Source organism: Symphalangus syndactylus, chromosome 15 (genome assembly GCF_028878055.3).
Source record: "Symphalangus syndactylus isolate Jambi chromosome 15, NHGRI_mSymSyn1-v2.1_pri, whole genome shotgun sequence".
In the NCBI taxonomy this organism is placed as follows: domain Eukaryota; kingdom Metazoa; phylum Chordata; class Mammalia; order Primates; family Hylobatidae; genus Symphalangus; species Symphalangus syndactylus.
The window spans coordinates 100,356,540-100,371,177 of record NC_072437.2 but is presented as its reverse complement, the minus strand read 5'-3'; the positions used below and the strand labels follow the sequence as shown (position 1 = coordinate 100,371,177).

Sequence of the window (14,638 nt, the reverse complement as noted above, 5' to 3'; positions counted from 1 at the left end):
ATATGGTTTGAAGGCTTCTTCTCCATCTTCAATCCAGAAATTAAATAATTTCCCATTGCCAATTATTGAATAATGCACATTTTAATTATGTTTCTAGTATCTAAACATATATAGATATAGATATACATGTATATCAGGATGTGTTTCTGTACTTTCTATTCTACACCCCTTCTTTAAGTTTATTCCTTGATGTAAGGTCTACTAGACTTATTACAATAAATACTCATTATTCTTATTCTTCAAACTTCTTTGACATTTTTACTCATTTGTTCATCTGAGGTAGCTTTTGAAGAGTTTTTTTAACCTTTCAATAAAAATTATTTTTTTACCAGAATGACATTATATTTACAAATTGATTTATTACAATTCTATCTTTATATAATTGAGTCTTTCCATTAATGTACACAGCATAGCTCTCCATTTACTGCATTTTTAATTTTTTAATGGTTTTCAGGAAGCAATTTATAATTGTATTTACATTTCCAATTTCCTTTGGCTATCATTGTATATATTTTTCTGTAGTAAGAAGCATTAGTTACTCAACTAGTAGATATTATTATACTTTCTGATCTTCTTCAATCTGTCAGGACAGTTGTAATATTATTTCAGATTTTAACCTACATCTCCCCAGCATTTTATTTTGAGGCTAGAATGGAGGATAAGGTATAGGAACTCAATGCTATATGCACCAACGTTTACACGGAAACTATATCAAAACACTGTTCTGCATTAAGGGAGCAGAGGATAGGTTTGTTGGTGATTACTAGTGAAGCAAAACAGGGCATGTTTTGTGCTCCTGTAGTTTTATCTTATTTATTAATGACTTGATATTACCCTTCCCATTTTTCAATTGATGGAAAAGTACTATGTATATGTGTGAAAAACCGAATAAATGAACACATAAAATATATAGAAAATGATATAACCAAGAATTAGAAGTGGACCTCATATATGTCATCATAATGTACTATATTTTTCTTATAATTATTATAATCTATCCTATAATTTAAAAAGGCTTTCCTTATTCAAAAGCTTCTCTCTATTTTATCTCAATGAAGTATGGGAAAGTTTGATTCATTTTGTTGGTTCCTTAAAAGCATCAGCTTTGTAGTTAGTGATCCTTTCAACAGTTCAACAGTTTTTATTTTTCTAGTTTCTTCATGTTAGCCTCCACCCTTACTAATTTGTACTTCCTACTTTGCTTTATTGTACATTAATTAATGTTGTAATATAAGTACAAAGTTTCTCTAACCTTTAATCTTTATTTTTCAATATTGGAGGTATTTATTTCTGATGAGTTTTTGCTATGAAGTACAGAAAATTTTAGATTTATTTTCTTCTATTCTCTAAAGGATATCTTCACAGTGCTTCTTAATTTCTAAGTAGGTAAGATATTTTTGCATAATTTCTTTATTTGCAATTTTATCACATTATGGTCAGGAAGTAGTGTCCAATAAAATGTCTACTCTGTCTGCTTTGTTCATTTGATGGCCCAGGACATGACCCACCTATTTTTTTTTTTTGTACATCTTCTTTAGCCATGAAGTAATCCTCAAAATATGTAAGATTGAACATATATCTATTGAGCCAAGTTTTATGAATCTATTACTCAATTTCCCTATATCTGTATGTATTATCAATTGGTCCCATTCTGAGAGAGATATGTCATCTCTACCATTATTATATTTTATCAAGTTCTTTTGCATCTCAATGAATTTTGCTTTATATTTTTGACATCGCTATTCGATGTTTTCAGGTTTATGAACTTAACACCATCTACTTAAACTGTTCCTTTCAAAATACAGAATGTCCTTCCACATTCTCTTTTGAACTTTTAACCTCAGGTTCAACTCATTGTGTTTTGGGCTTTCAAATCCCATCTGATTTTTATAGTGTCAACAAATTTCTGCTTTTCTTTTGTTTGCTATACGTTTCTTTACTCAGTTTTTTTTTAAACATAATAAATATTCATGTAGCCACCAACCAACTTAGTAAGTATTTCTGGATACCTGTCCATCATCCCATTCTTCACACTCTACTTTGGTATAATCAATAATCATAAATTTTGTTTTTTATTCCCATGTACATCTTTATACTTTTAATTAGATGAATATCTATTCATACGCAATTTACAATTTTGTCTTCACATATTTTTGAAATTGAAATAAATTGCATCATTATTATGTATCCTTCTGCAACTTGCTTTATTGCTTTATATTTGATTTGTGGAAGGTAACTTTACATCATTCATTTTCAGTTCTGAATATATCCAACTGTATGAATATACCTTAGTTTATTTATCGGTTCTCCTGTTCTATGTTGTTTCCAGCTTTTAATATTAACAATGTTATATTGAACACTGTTCACACACGAGACTTTCTCTATGTCAAGGAGAGAGTTCCTTAGTCATAGAGTATAAGTATCTTTATCCTTTTCAAAAATTGTAAATTCTTCTTCAATGTGATTGTACCAGTATATAATTCCACCAGTGATTGGAGAGTTACCACTGATGTACATCCTTTGTTAACACTTGATACTGTCAACAGTTTTAAAATTTACCATCCTCATGAGCATTAAATGCATGTTTTATTTGCACTTTCTTGATTACTACTGAAGTTGAGTACATTACCCATATGTTTACTGCTAACTCAAGTTTCCTCTTCAGTGAATTGTCTGTTTATATTCTTCATGATCTCAACAGATTTTCTTTTTCTAATTTATTTGCACCATTTTTTCATATGTTTAGGATACAAATCCACTGTATCCTAGATAAACTGCAAATATCTTCTTTCACTTTGTGCCTTGTCTTTTCACTTTTTATGGTATCTTTTAAAGTCCTTTTTATACTAATGATCAAATTTATCTTTTTGCTGTATGATTTATGTGTATTTATTGTTTTAGAAATCCTTCCTTAATCCAAGGTGATAATACTATTATCCTGCACTTTCAAAGAGTTTTAAATTTTGTTTTTCACATTTTTACTAGCTTTACTGGAGCATAATACACATATCACAAAAATCACACACTTTGCAAATGAACAATTCATTTAAAAAATTATATAGAGTCATGCCACTATCATTACAATACAGTTATAGGTCATTTTTACCATCCTAAACAGTTCCCTGTGCCCACTGGCAGTTAATTCCCACTCCCATTGCTAGCCCCATTTAACCACTTATTTGCATTCTGGACACTTAATATAAACAGAAGCATATAGTATATAGTTTTTGCATCTGGCTTCTTTCACTTAGCATAATAGTTTTAGGACTCATTATGTCATAGTACGCATCAGTAGTTTGTTCCCTTTTAATTGCACAATAGCATTCCATTGCATGGACATAAAACATGTTGTTTGTCCATTCATCAGCTGACTGACTTTCGGATTGTTTCTAGTTTGGAGCTACTATTAATAATAGTACTGGCTGGGCACCGTGGCTCACGCCTGTAATCTCAGCACTTTGGGAGGCTGAGGTGGGCAGATCATCTGAGGTCAGGAGTTTGAGACCAGCCTGACCAACATAGTGAAACCCCATCTCCACTAAATATACAAAAAAATTAGCTGGGCATGGTGGCACGCACCTGTAGTCCCGGCTACGTGGGAGGCTTAGGCAGAAGAATCGCTTGAACATGGGAAGCACAGGTTTCAGTGAGCAGAGATCGTGCCACTATATTCCAGCCTGGGTAACAGAGTGAGACTCCATCTCAAAATAATAATAATAGTAATAATAGTACTAAGAACATTCACACGAAGTCTGGCTATGAACATGCTATCACTTCTTTTGGATACATGCCTAAGTATGGTAATACTTTTTAAGAAATTAGGAAATCCTTTTGGAACATGGCTGCAGGATTTTACATTCCATCAGCAATGCATAAGCATTCAGTAAGTAGTCTATGCTGTGGTTTTGTTTTCGTTCAAACTCACGTCTAATGTTCTTTATGATTTCTTTTTTGACTCAGGGATTAGTTATGTTCTTTACTTCCAGATACCTTGCAGTTTCTCAAACCTCTTTCATTCAAATTTAATTCTGTGTGGTCAGGTAATATACTCTGTTTGATTTATTAGTTTTTAAATTCACTGAGACTTGTTTTATATTTTACAGCCCAACTCATAATACATTTTGGAGAATGCTGCATATGCACTTGAAAACAATTTTGCTAGCTTTAAGTGGAGTGTTTTATAAATGCCAAAATATTACCCAATAGGATGTCGAACAGGGGTGGTGAAAACAGGCTTTTGTTAATTGTTAGTTTTTCAAAGGGGATGCTTCTAACATTTCATTACTAAATAGGACTGTGGAAAGTTTTCAGTAGACATATGTTACAGATTTAATAAATTATTTTCTATTTGTGGTTTGCTAAAAATTTTTATGACAAACGATACCGAATTTTATGAAAATTTTTTGCACGCATCATAATTATATAGCTATTTTCCTTTGTTAATAAACAGATGAAATGTTGTCCTGATGTTAAACCACCTTTACATTCTATGACTACCCTCAATTTGGTTATGCTGTATACTTTTAAAAAAGTAACTGATAGACTCATGTTCATAGGGGAGATTGAACATAAATTTCCCTTATAATTGGATAATCCATATCTAATTTTGGTATCAAGGTTGTACTAATTTTATTAGGTGAAATAGTGGCCGATTCCTTCTTTGGCTAGTCACAGAAAAGTATTTTATAAGTGAATAATACGGCTTTTTGGCCTTGCCGTTACTCTGTTTAATAGTCTTGCTTTCTGTTTCATTCACTTCTGCCCTTTTTTATTTATTTTGCCTTCTTAGGCTGACAATTAATGACGTAAGCATAACTGAGAACCTAGAAAAATGAAAACCTAAGTACCTTTCTGCTTTTAATATAAATATTTACAACTATGAATTTTCTCTAGTATCATTTAGACCAAATTTCACAAGTGTAAATATACATAATTTTAAATATTTTTACTGCATTTTATAATTTGCATAATGAATAACTTCTTGTTATAGTTATTTAGAAGATATATATATTTCTATTTTCTAAGTTTAATTTTTGTCATTGATTTCTTGTTTAATTGCACTGTTTGCAGAGCAAGTCATCTGTATGACAATTTATTTAAATTTATTGAGCCTACTCTATGGCCTCACTTAAACCATTTCTATAGTTTTGTGTGCTTGAAAAGAATGTGTATGACACTCAAGCCAATGGATTTTTTTTCAAATTATACTTTTGAGATTTTTTGTAATTGATCTTTTAAGGAGAAAAATATGTTAAAATTTGTAAAATACTCTTCCAAATTTAGTCAATAATAGATTTCTATGACTCACCTACACTAAGTGTATATGCATTTGAAACTGTTTAACATTCCTAGTGAATTACACCTTTTTCATAATATGGCGGCCCCCTTCATCCTCATTAATTTTTTTGCCTTAAAGTTTATTTTTATATATTTAAATAATGCAGTAACAGCTTTTATCATTTAACTTTTAGAATAAGCAATACATTTACCTAGTTAAAAATATATGACATAAAAAGACACATAGAGATTTTACACCCAACTCATCCCTTACATTTCCACATCACTCACAGTTCCCCCATACAAGTGAACACTTTATGATTTCTCCTTTCCCTACCACTTTACCCTTCTCTTTTAAATGCACTTTATTTTTAGAGCAGTTTTAGGTTCTCAGTAAAATTGAGCAGAATGTAGGGAGTCCCATATGTCCCTACCCCTACATATACACAGCTTTCCCCACTGTCAACATCCCTCACCAGAGTGGTACATTTGTTATAAATCCCTATTAACTTTTTAAATGCAAATAAAAATATATCATTTGTTCCATTCCTTTAACAGACAGCATTTTTTAGAAGTATCATCACTCTATTCATCAGAGATGGCATTTTTATTAGTATTTGGGTCAATCTATGGACTGCACTTTGTTTATTCACGAATATGTACTATATTGTTTTCTTTACTAAAATATTATATTTCTTTTAATATTATATGGCTAATTTCCATTTGTTGTTCTCCTTGTCCTTGTTGGGTTCTGGAGTTTCAGTTTGTGGTAAGATTTCATGCTAATTTTCTCTGATTAGAATTCATTTTACTTCCAAAATCTGAGAAATCAGCTCTTTCATCAATTTTGTAAAGCTTTAGTAATTTACTTTAAATATTGCCTCTTCCTCATTCTCTCGTCCCCTTTTCTGTAACTCTTATTAGCCATATTTGAAACCTTTCCTTTTTTCTCCATCTCTCTTAATGTTATGGTTGTAATCTTGTTTATTGGTGTTGATTTCTAGGTAATTTCTTCAGTTCTATCTCTCAGTTCACCAATTCTTTCTGAAGCTTTGTCTAATCTGTTTAATGTTTCCATATAGGTGTTCATTGTAATTACTACCTTTTCATTTTCACAAGTTACTTAGGGTTTTTTTAATTACATGGTTTATTTTTAAATTACCTTGTTTTTAAAGTCTTGTTTCTTTTAGTATGCTTGATTTTCATTTCTGGCATGTGAGAATTTCCCTTACTTTTGTGTGCACACCTATATATTTAATAGGATTTTTGACATATTTTGATCAAACATTTCTAAGTTTTTAGCAGATCAAAGTGTTTCAGGATATCTAGTTTTTACACCCATCACTCTTCTCTTCTAAGAACTCTTTTTTTTTATTATACTTTAAGTTCTAGGGTACATGTGGACAACATGCAGGTTTGTTACATATGTATACATGTGCCATGTTGGTGTGCTGCACCCATTAACTCGTCATTTAACATTAAGTGTATCTCCTAATGCTGTCCCTCTCCCCTCCCCCCACCCCACAACAGGCGCCGGTGTGTGATGTTCCCCTTCCTGTGTCCTCGTGTTCTCACTGTTCAATTCCCACCTATGGGAAGCACAGTTATAATAATAATAATAATAATAATAAAAGAAATTCATATGTTCCACAACAGCCTCCACCATAGTTTTACTTCACTGGGTACATAGTTTGATGATTCTCTCATCCTGCCTCTGGCTAGTAGGCCCCTTTAGATGAGTTGCTATTTTTCACTATCCACAGAGTCAAGGTCATATCTCATGGCTGTGAATTTTAAATGATGAGATCCCCGCAGGTAGTGTCAGGCAGAGCACCCTTTAAACTTACTGACCTGTAGTATAAAATTTAGCAAGCTATAAGTACTGCACCATGAGCCCCTGGAGCCAGCATGATAGCACTCCAATCTTCCTACACACCAACCCACAAGTTTAAGGTCAAAAAGATTTATCCCACCATTTCAGATACTTCTTGGCTTTTTCTGGACTGAAATAGGTGAATTAAAGTTTGTTTTGAAGTTTTAAACTTTAAGTGACTGTCTGTTTCTCCTGTAATTTCTAGTTTATGAATGTTTCTATTTTATCATTATAAAGAATTCTTTATCTAATGGTTATTGCTTTTTGGCTTGTATTCTAATTTGTCCAATATTAAGATCATGATTCCTACTTTCTGCTTTCTTTGTACTTATATAATAAACCTTTACTCATCCTTTTACTTTCAACCTTTCAAAACCACTTTGGTTTTTTGGTATGTTACTTGCATATAGAACTGGGTTTCATTACTGTGATCAATTGTGATATTTTTCTTACAATAGGTGATTTATAAAAGCTTTTACTTTTTTTTATTACAGTATGACTGGTCTTAGATATGTCATATGTTATGCTTACTGATCTTTACAGATTTTGCAAAGTTCCATTATATATATTGTTCTTAGTTTTATCCATATAGATCTTAAATATTTTGAAAGCTCTATAATTTTATAGAACTGCTTATCTTTTTAACTGTGAAAGAATAAGTAATCCTCCATCTGTTTAATAAGGGTATTTCCCTACTATGAGAAATGTAAATGTCAGCATATTTACTCTTAATTTTTTCCTTTCATCGACATCATCAAATTTTAGTCAATAGGCCTATATTTGTAATATTTCATCTGTCTGCTTACATGGAAATTCTGACTCTTTTTTTTTTTTTTTGAGATGGAGTCTCGCTCTGTCACCCAGGCTGAAGTGCAGTGGCGCAATCTCGGCTCACTGCAAGCTCCGCCTCCCGGGTTCACGCCATTCTCCTGCCTCAGCCTCTCCGAGTAGCTGGGACTACAGGCGCCCGCCACCACGCCCAGCTAATTTTTTGTATTTTTAGTAGAGACGGGGTTTCACCGTGGTCTCAATCTCCTGACCTCATGATCCGCCCGCCTCAGCCTCCCAAAGTGCTGGGATTACAAGCGTGAGCCACCACGCCCGGCCCGAAATTCTGACTCTTTGCACTTGTTCTACTTTCCTTCTTTTCTCAGTCCCCTCCCAATTCATTACGGTTGTGTCATTTGTACATTATTAGCACATATAAAAAGTAAATTCTGGTCTGTCACAGTAATACGAACATTTATTTTAGTCTTAGTTTTATGGTTAAATTTATTCAGTGCTCACCAGCTGTCCTTAGCAATAGTTTCTCCAGTCATTCCTAGTTGGTTGGACTTTATTCCCAGCAATTTCCTCAAGATTTAGTCACAGAAATAATTTGCTGTATGGCTAAAAAATATTTGACAGCATCCTTTTTACTTAAAGGATAATTTGGCTCCCACTTTCTTCATTTAATTATCTTATGATTGTTATAGTTTTTTGTATTGAAGGTTATGTTAGAGTCTAAAGCCAGACTCATTTTTCTCCTTATCTGTGCACTATTATACAAAGTATTCTTATACTTAAGTCCAGTAATGCACTTTGATGCTAACCATTCTAGGTCAGTTTTCCCTGGCACACAATATGTCCTCTAAATAAAAATGGCAAAATCTTACATCAAGACTTCACTGACTTATAGATTTAAATATTTGTTTTGTTCCATTGTTCTGCTTTTCTTATTTGGGAACTCCATTTATACCATTATTATTATTTTGGCTTTTTTTTTTTTTTTGAGATGCAGTCTCGCTCTGCTGCCCAGGCTCTGGAATGCAATGGCACAGTCTCAGCTCACTGCAACCTCCCCCTCCCCGGTTCAAGCAATTCTCCTGCCTCAGCCTCCCGAGTAGCTGGGATGATAGGCACCCGCCACCACGCTTGGCTAGTTTTTGTATTTTTAGTAGAGATGGTGTTTCACCATGTTGGCCAGGCTGGTCTCAAACTGCTGACCTCGTTGATCTGCCCGCCTGGTCCTCCCGAAGTGCTGGGATTATAGGCGTGAACCACCACACCTGGCCAATTTATGCCATTACGGTAATTTGTTTTTCTCCCATGTTGCTCATTTTCTTTCTAATCCTAAACTCATATTTTCATCTATTCATATTATTTGCTTTTTTTTCAGTTTTATCTTCTGTGTGTTTCACTATGCTACTAGCCAGAGTTTTGCCTTTGAGCAATTTCCAATTTTATTTTTTTCTGTATAGTTCTTTTCTTCCAGTATTTGTCCAATGTTTTATTAGCTCATAATTAAATACTTCCATGCTATCTGTGTTAGTCCATTCTCACGCTGCTATGAAAAGATACCCAAGATTGGCTAAATTATAAAGGAAAGAGGTTTAATTGACTCACAGTTCTGCATTGCTGGGGAGGCCTCAGGAAACTTACAATCATGGTGGAAGGCAAGGAGAAGCAGGCACCTTCTTCACAGGGCAGCAAGATGGAGTGAGGGAAAGCAGGGGAAATGCCAAATGCTTACAAAACCATCAGATCTCATGGGACTCACTATCACAAGAACAGCAGGGGGGAAACTGCCCCCATGATCCAATTATGTCTACCTGGTCCCACCCTTCACAGGTAGGGATTACAATTCAAGATGAGATTTTAGGCGGGGGGACACAACCAAACCATATCACTATGTTAACATTTCTTACAACTTTTTTTTTTCCAGATAGGGATCTTGCTACATTGCCCAGGCCGGACTCAAACTCCTGGGCTGAAGCAATCCTCCTGCATAAGCCTCCTGAGTAGCTGGATTACTTCTCCAAATTCTGTTCAGTGTTTCTTTCTCAGAAGCTATGTATGTGTGTATGTATGTATGTATACATGCATTTGTTTATTTTTAACTTATGATAGTAAATTTTTAAATCAAAATGCTATGTATTCCATAGCAATATTTTTCTGCTAAGTGCTATTCATGTACTGGTTACTTTAACTTATTTTTTCCATGTTTTTTATCTGATTCACGTGCACTGATGATGTGCCACTTGTTTTGATGCAGTCTAATTTACGTGGACCATCCGTCTGCAGGACACTTCCATGCATATGTGTAAAAGAAGGGACAAGGCTAACAACTTTTTTGCTTTCACAATCCAAAAACTTTCGTTTCTCTATAGCCACAGAGATAGACTGCTTGCCACAAATACGGCTCATCTGTGTAATTCTTTGTGATATATCTTCTCGTTTTCTGAAACCAATCTGATTAAAAAAACTCTGCTATCAGGCATGATATATGTGTATCTATTATTTCAAACAAATGATCTATTTTTGTAATTTAAGGTGTGCCTCTCATCTTCAGAAACTCTACTTTCACTGACACTTCCTATTTGCTATAAGTGAACTCTCTCCCCACTCTCTTTGCATTTTCTTTTCTCTTTAGCCTTAACAGCTTTTACCCAACCTTAGCAACTTTAAGCAGCTGATACCCGTCATATATTTGCATCTGTCTTCTACTTGTGATAACATTTGTGATAAAGAGTACATTTTTTACTTCTTGTTGTATCATTTATACATTTTACAGGAAAAAAGGGGAAAACAGGATATCTTAAACAGCATGTTTATACAGGAAACTGCCTGCTTGTTATTTTTTTCATCTCTTTGTAATTTTTTTAATGTGCTTTCTTGACATTTTTAGGAGGCTGCCTCTTGGGCTACAATCCTTTAACTTTCTCCAGTCAATTTATTTTAATTAACTGAAGTTAAATAAGTGATCTTTATCTCTTAATATAAAAAGGGCATATGCTTCTTCACTCCCAGTACTCTGTCACCAAGTGTACTTACAGTTCCATATATATATATATATATATATATATATATATATATATATATATATATATATATACTTTTCTACAATCCTGGCTTTGTTTGAACTATTCCTTATATCCATATCCATAGTATATCTAGTCTCCCTTACTTAATTATTGTTTGGTACCAAAATTTTAAAAATATTTAAACTTCTAGGCTATACAGCTTGTTAGACATGTCTTGTCTGAATTTTGTGCAGTTTTCATGATTATTACAAATAAGCATTTTGCAAATTTAAGTAAGCATCAAAAAAAAAAACAAAGACAACAATGAGGTTCTGATAGGAACCTCATCTAGTAACATTTAAATTATAGTTGCACTACTTCCTTGGCTTCATTTGTAAGGAAAATAAACTCTTAAAACATTCCTACACTTGATAGTGTAGTATGAATTGCAATCATTAAGCCAGCAGTAGTTTCTTACACAAAAAATATTCTTAGAAAGTATTCAAATTCTGGATTTGGGGAAAGAAATGAGGTATTCTAGCATCCTTAAGTCACAAAATTAATCAATAAGCCCTACTGTTAGAAACTAATAACAAATACTGACTCAGCATGTAAGCATAAGATCAACTCTCAGAAAAACCTCAACATATACACAGTATTTCCTTGTCAAGAAAGCTTTCCTTGAAATCATACCTATATGTGCATCATTGTATCTTGACGAAATATTTTATTACATCTTCAGAATAGATCATGCTTTCTTTTCAGGAAGAATATAGAAATTAATTACTTAAATTGTAATTTTGTTCCATAATCTACTATTAATAAAATATATTTTATAAAACATTTTTACAATTTCTACCACAGAAAGCTATTATTTTCCACTGTTAGATTTTTCAAGTCAAATTTCATGTTACATTACATACAAATCTCATAAAAACATTATCTCAATAGTTATTTCTAGAATGTATTACGACAAGTATCAACTTACTTGTGACCTAAATGCTTCAGAAAGTATCCCAGAACCTTCAAAGCTTGAACCCAAATACTTTCACTTTTAGAAGCCAATAATTTGTAGATCACCCTACAAAATATATAAATTATCTTTTAAAAACTTACTAATATTAAAAACAAAAACACACTATATGCTTTACAGATAAATTATACATATGTGAAATACAAAACTCTGAAGATTTTCTTCTCAGGATTATAATTCTTTGGAAAAATTAAAAACTAGTATGCTTTAATAATTTTTCTTTAAACACGTCCTTCAACCATACACTCCAAAGGACAATGTGACTGGTGTTCATAAGCTCTGCCTCCCAACATACTAACACATGCTTAGTTAGGCCACATCTCTTCTAAGAATTGGCCCCAACATTTAAACTTGATAACCCTATTTTCTTTCTTTTATAAAAATTTTTTTCTTAATTTTAATATAGAGGTGAGGTTTTGCCACATTGCCCAGGCTAGTCTGGAACTCCTGAGTTGAAATGATTCGACCACCTCGGCCTCCCAAAGTGCTGGAATTACAGGCGTGAGCCACTTGCACCCTCACCCTGTTTTCTTGGTATAACTAATTAGATGATAAGTAGGCACCTGCCTAGTTATTTCTCCTTTTTGAGAATTTGGAATGAGGTCTAAGAAACAATATCTCCTCTTTGCTGGGCTCTTGAATTGAAAAACTGTTTAAAACAGAAACTAGAACAGCAATGTTTTGTTTCTGTTCAGAAAGGCTAGTCAACATACAGAAGGAAGGATTAAACAGCTTACAGAAAGCAGCAGATAAAGCAAACTTGTTTCCTAATAGCCCTACAATTCCTGGTTCCTACTCTAAGATTTTTTTTTTATACTTTAAAGTTCTAGGGTACATGTGCACAACATGCAGGTTTGTTATGTATGTATACATGTGCCATGTTGGTGTGCTGCACCCCTTAACTCATCATTTACATTAGGTATATCTCCTAATGCTGTCCCTCCCCCTCCCCTCACCCCACAACAGGCCCCGGAGTGTGATGTTCCCCTTCCTGTGTCCAAGTGCTCTCACTGTTCAATTCCCACCTATGAGTGAGAACACATGGTATTTGGTTTTTTGTCCTTGCGATAGTTTGCTGAGAATGATGGTTTCCAGCTTCATCCATGTCCCTACAAAGGACATGAACTCTTCATTTTTTATGGCTGTATAGTATTCCATGGTGTATATGTGCCACATTTTCTTAATCCAGTCTGTCATTGTTGGACATTTGGTTTGGTTCCAAGTCTTTGCTATTGTGAACAGTGTCGCAATAAACATACATGTGCATGTGTCTTTATAGCAGCATGATTTATAATCCTTTGGTAAGATTTTTTTAAACAAGTATATTATTCAGTTTTTACTTTAAAAGCTTGAGAGGTTTTCTGTTACTTGGAGCAAAATAGCCTCCACTAATATACAACCTAACCTATACAATCACTTCAAGTACTATATAAAAGTAGGGCCATATTCATTATAATATTTGTAAGTGTTTAGAAATTTTATTCCATATTTCTTTCTATTAAAAAAGTAATTTGTTTCCATAAAGTAGAAGGGACAATGACAACTATATACACTGGCAACTAATTCTAGAATATAAGAAGGTTCTTTAGGGGCTGTAACATTATAGTGTGCTTTATTTTATTAAATACGTTTCTGAACAAATAAAATGCCATGGCATATTTTGAGGTAAAGTACTCAGCTGAACAAGAGGATCTAGTAAAAGATGCAATATAATTTTCACAATTTCAGTGATACAAAGGGGAACAAATAGCTTAAAGCTAAAGTCATTACTTTCAGTTTTGCCAAAAGCTTATACTATTAAAAAAGAAAAGATGTTATTGATACTGCTTCTTTTTCTCCTTTTTTCTTTTATGCTTTACATTTCATCTATTAAAGAATAAACTAAGAGAAAAGTGATTATTTCCTTTGGAGGATTTTTTTTTTCAAATCCCACATTCATAAATATATACGGGTACATATATTTACACTGAAATCCATTTTCAAAACTTTTAGGAACCAAGATCAGTAATGAAAAAAGACAAGTTTGAGAATAGCAAAGTCAGACAGTCAAAAAAAAAATACATTCAAGGAATCATAAGAAGCAACATTAAACAGCAAAAATAGTCTTGAGAACCAAAGTAAAAGCTCACAGTCTGGGCCAGGCATGGTGGCTCATGCCTGTAATCCTAACACTTTAGGAGGCCAAGGTGGGCAGACTGCCTGAGCGCAGAAGTTCAAGAGCAGCCTGGGCAACACGGTGAAACCCCGTCTCTACCAAAATACAAAAAAAATTGGTCGGGTGTGGTGGCACATGCCAAGTAGTGCCAGCTACTTGGGAGGCTAAGGCATGAGAATTGCTTGAACCCAGGAGGTGGAGGCTGCTGTAAGCCGAGATGGTACCACTGCACTCCAGCCTAGACAACAGAGTGAGACTCTGTCTAATAAATAAATAAATAAAACCCTTACAGTCTAAAAATGTGGCTACACTCAAATATAGAATTGGAAGTTCTCACAGAGTTTCTACTGTCTAGGAATAACTTTGAGTAGCAGGAAAAAAGGTATTAGACCCCACCCTGGGTCAAGAGAAATTATGATTAATGTTGAAACATGAAAATGTCTAGGGCCATCATACATCTACATACCTAGGGATGTGATACAGTATGAATAAGAAATTTACTTTGTTAATGAATGTTT

The 14,638-nt window shown here is 33.6% G+C and overlaps 1 protein-coding gene across 7 annotated transcripts in view; it reads right to left on the bottom strand.

Annotated features, from left to right (window-relative positions):
- The window catches only part of NBEA (neurobeachin), a 731,576-nt gene that overhangs the window by 531,424 nt on the left and 185,514 nt on the right, over positions 1–14,638 (bottom strand). For all 7 annotated transcript variants that reach the window (XM_055244143.2, XM_055244145.2, XM_063619313.1 and 4 more), the window contains exon 17: positions 11,921–12,013. In XM_055244143.2, the coding sequence (XP_055100118.2) occupies positions 11,921–12,013 (93 nt within the window). The remainder of the gene's footprint in view (positions 1–11,920; positions 12,014–14,638) is intronic.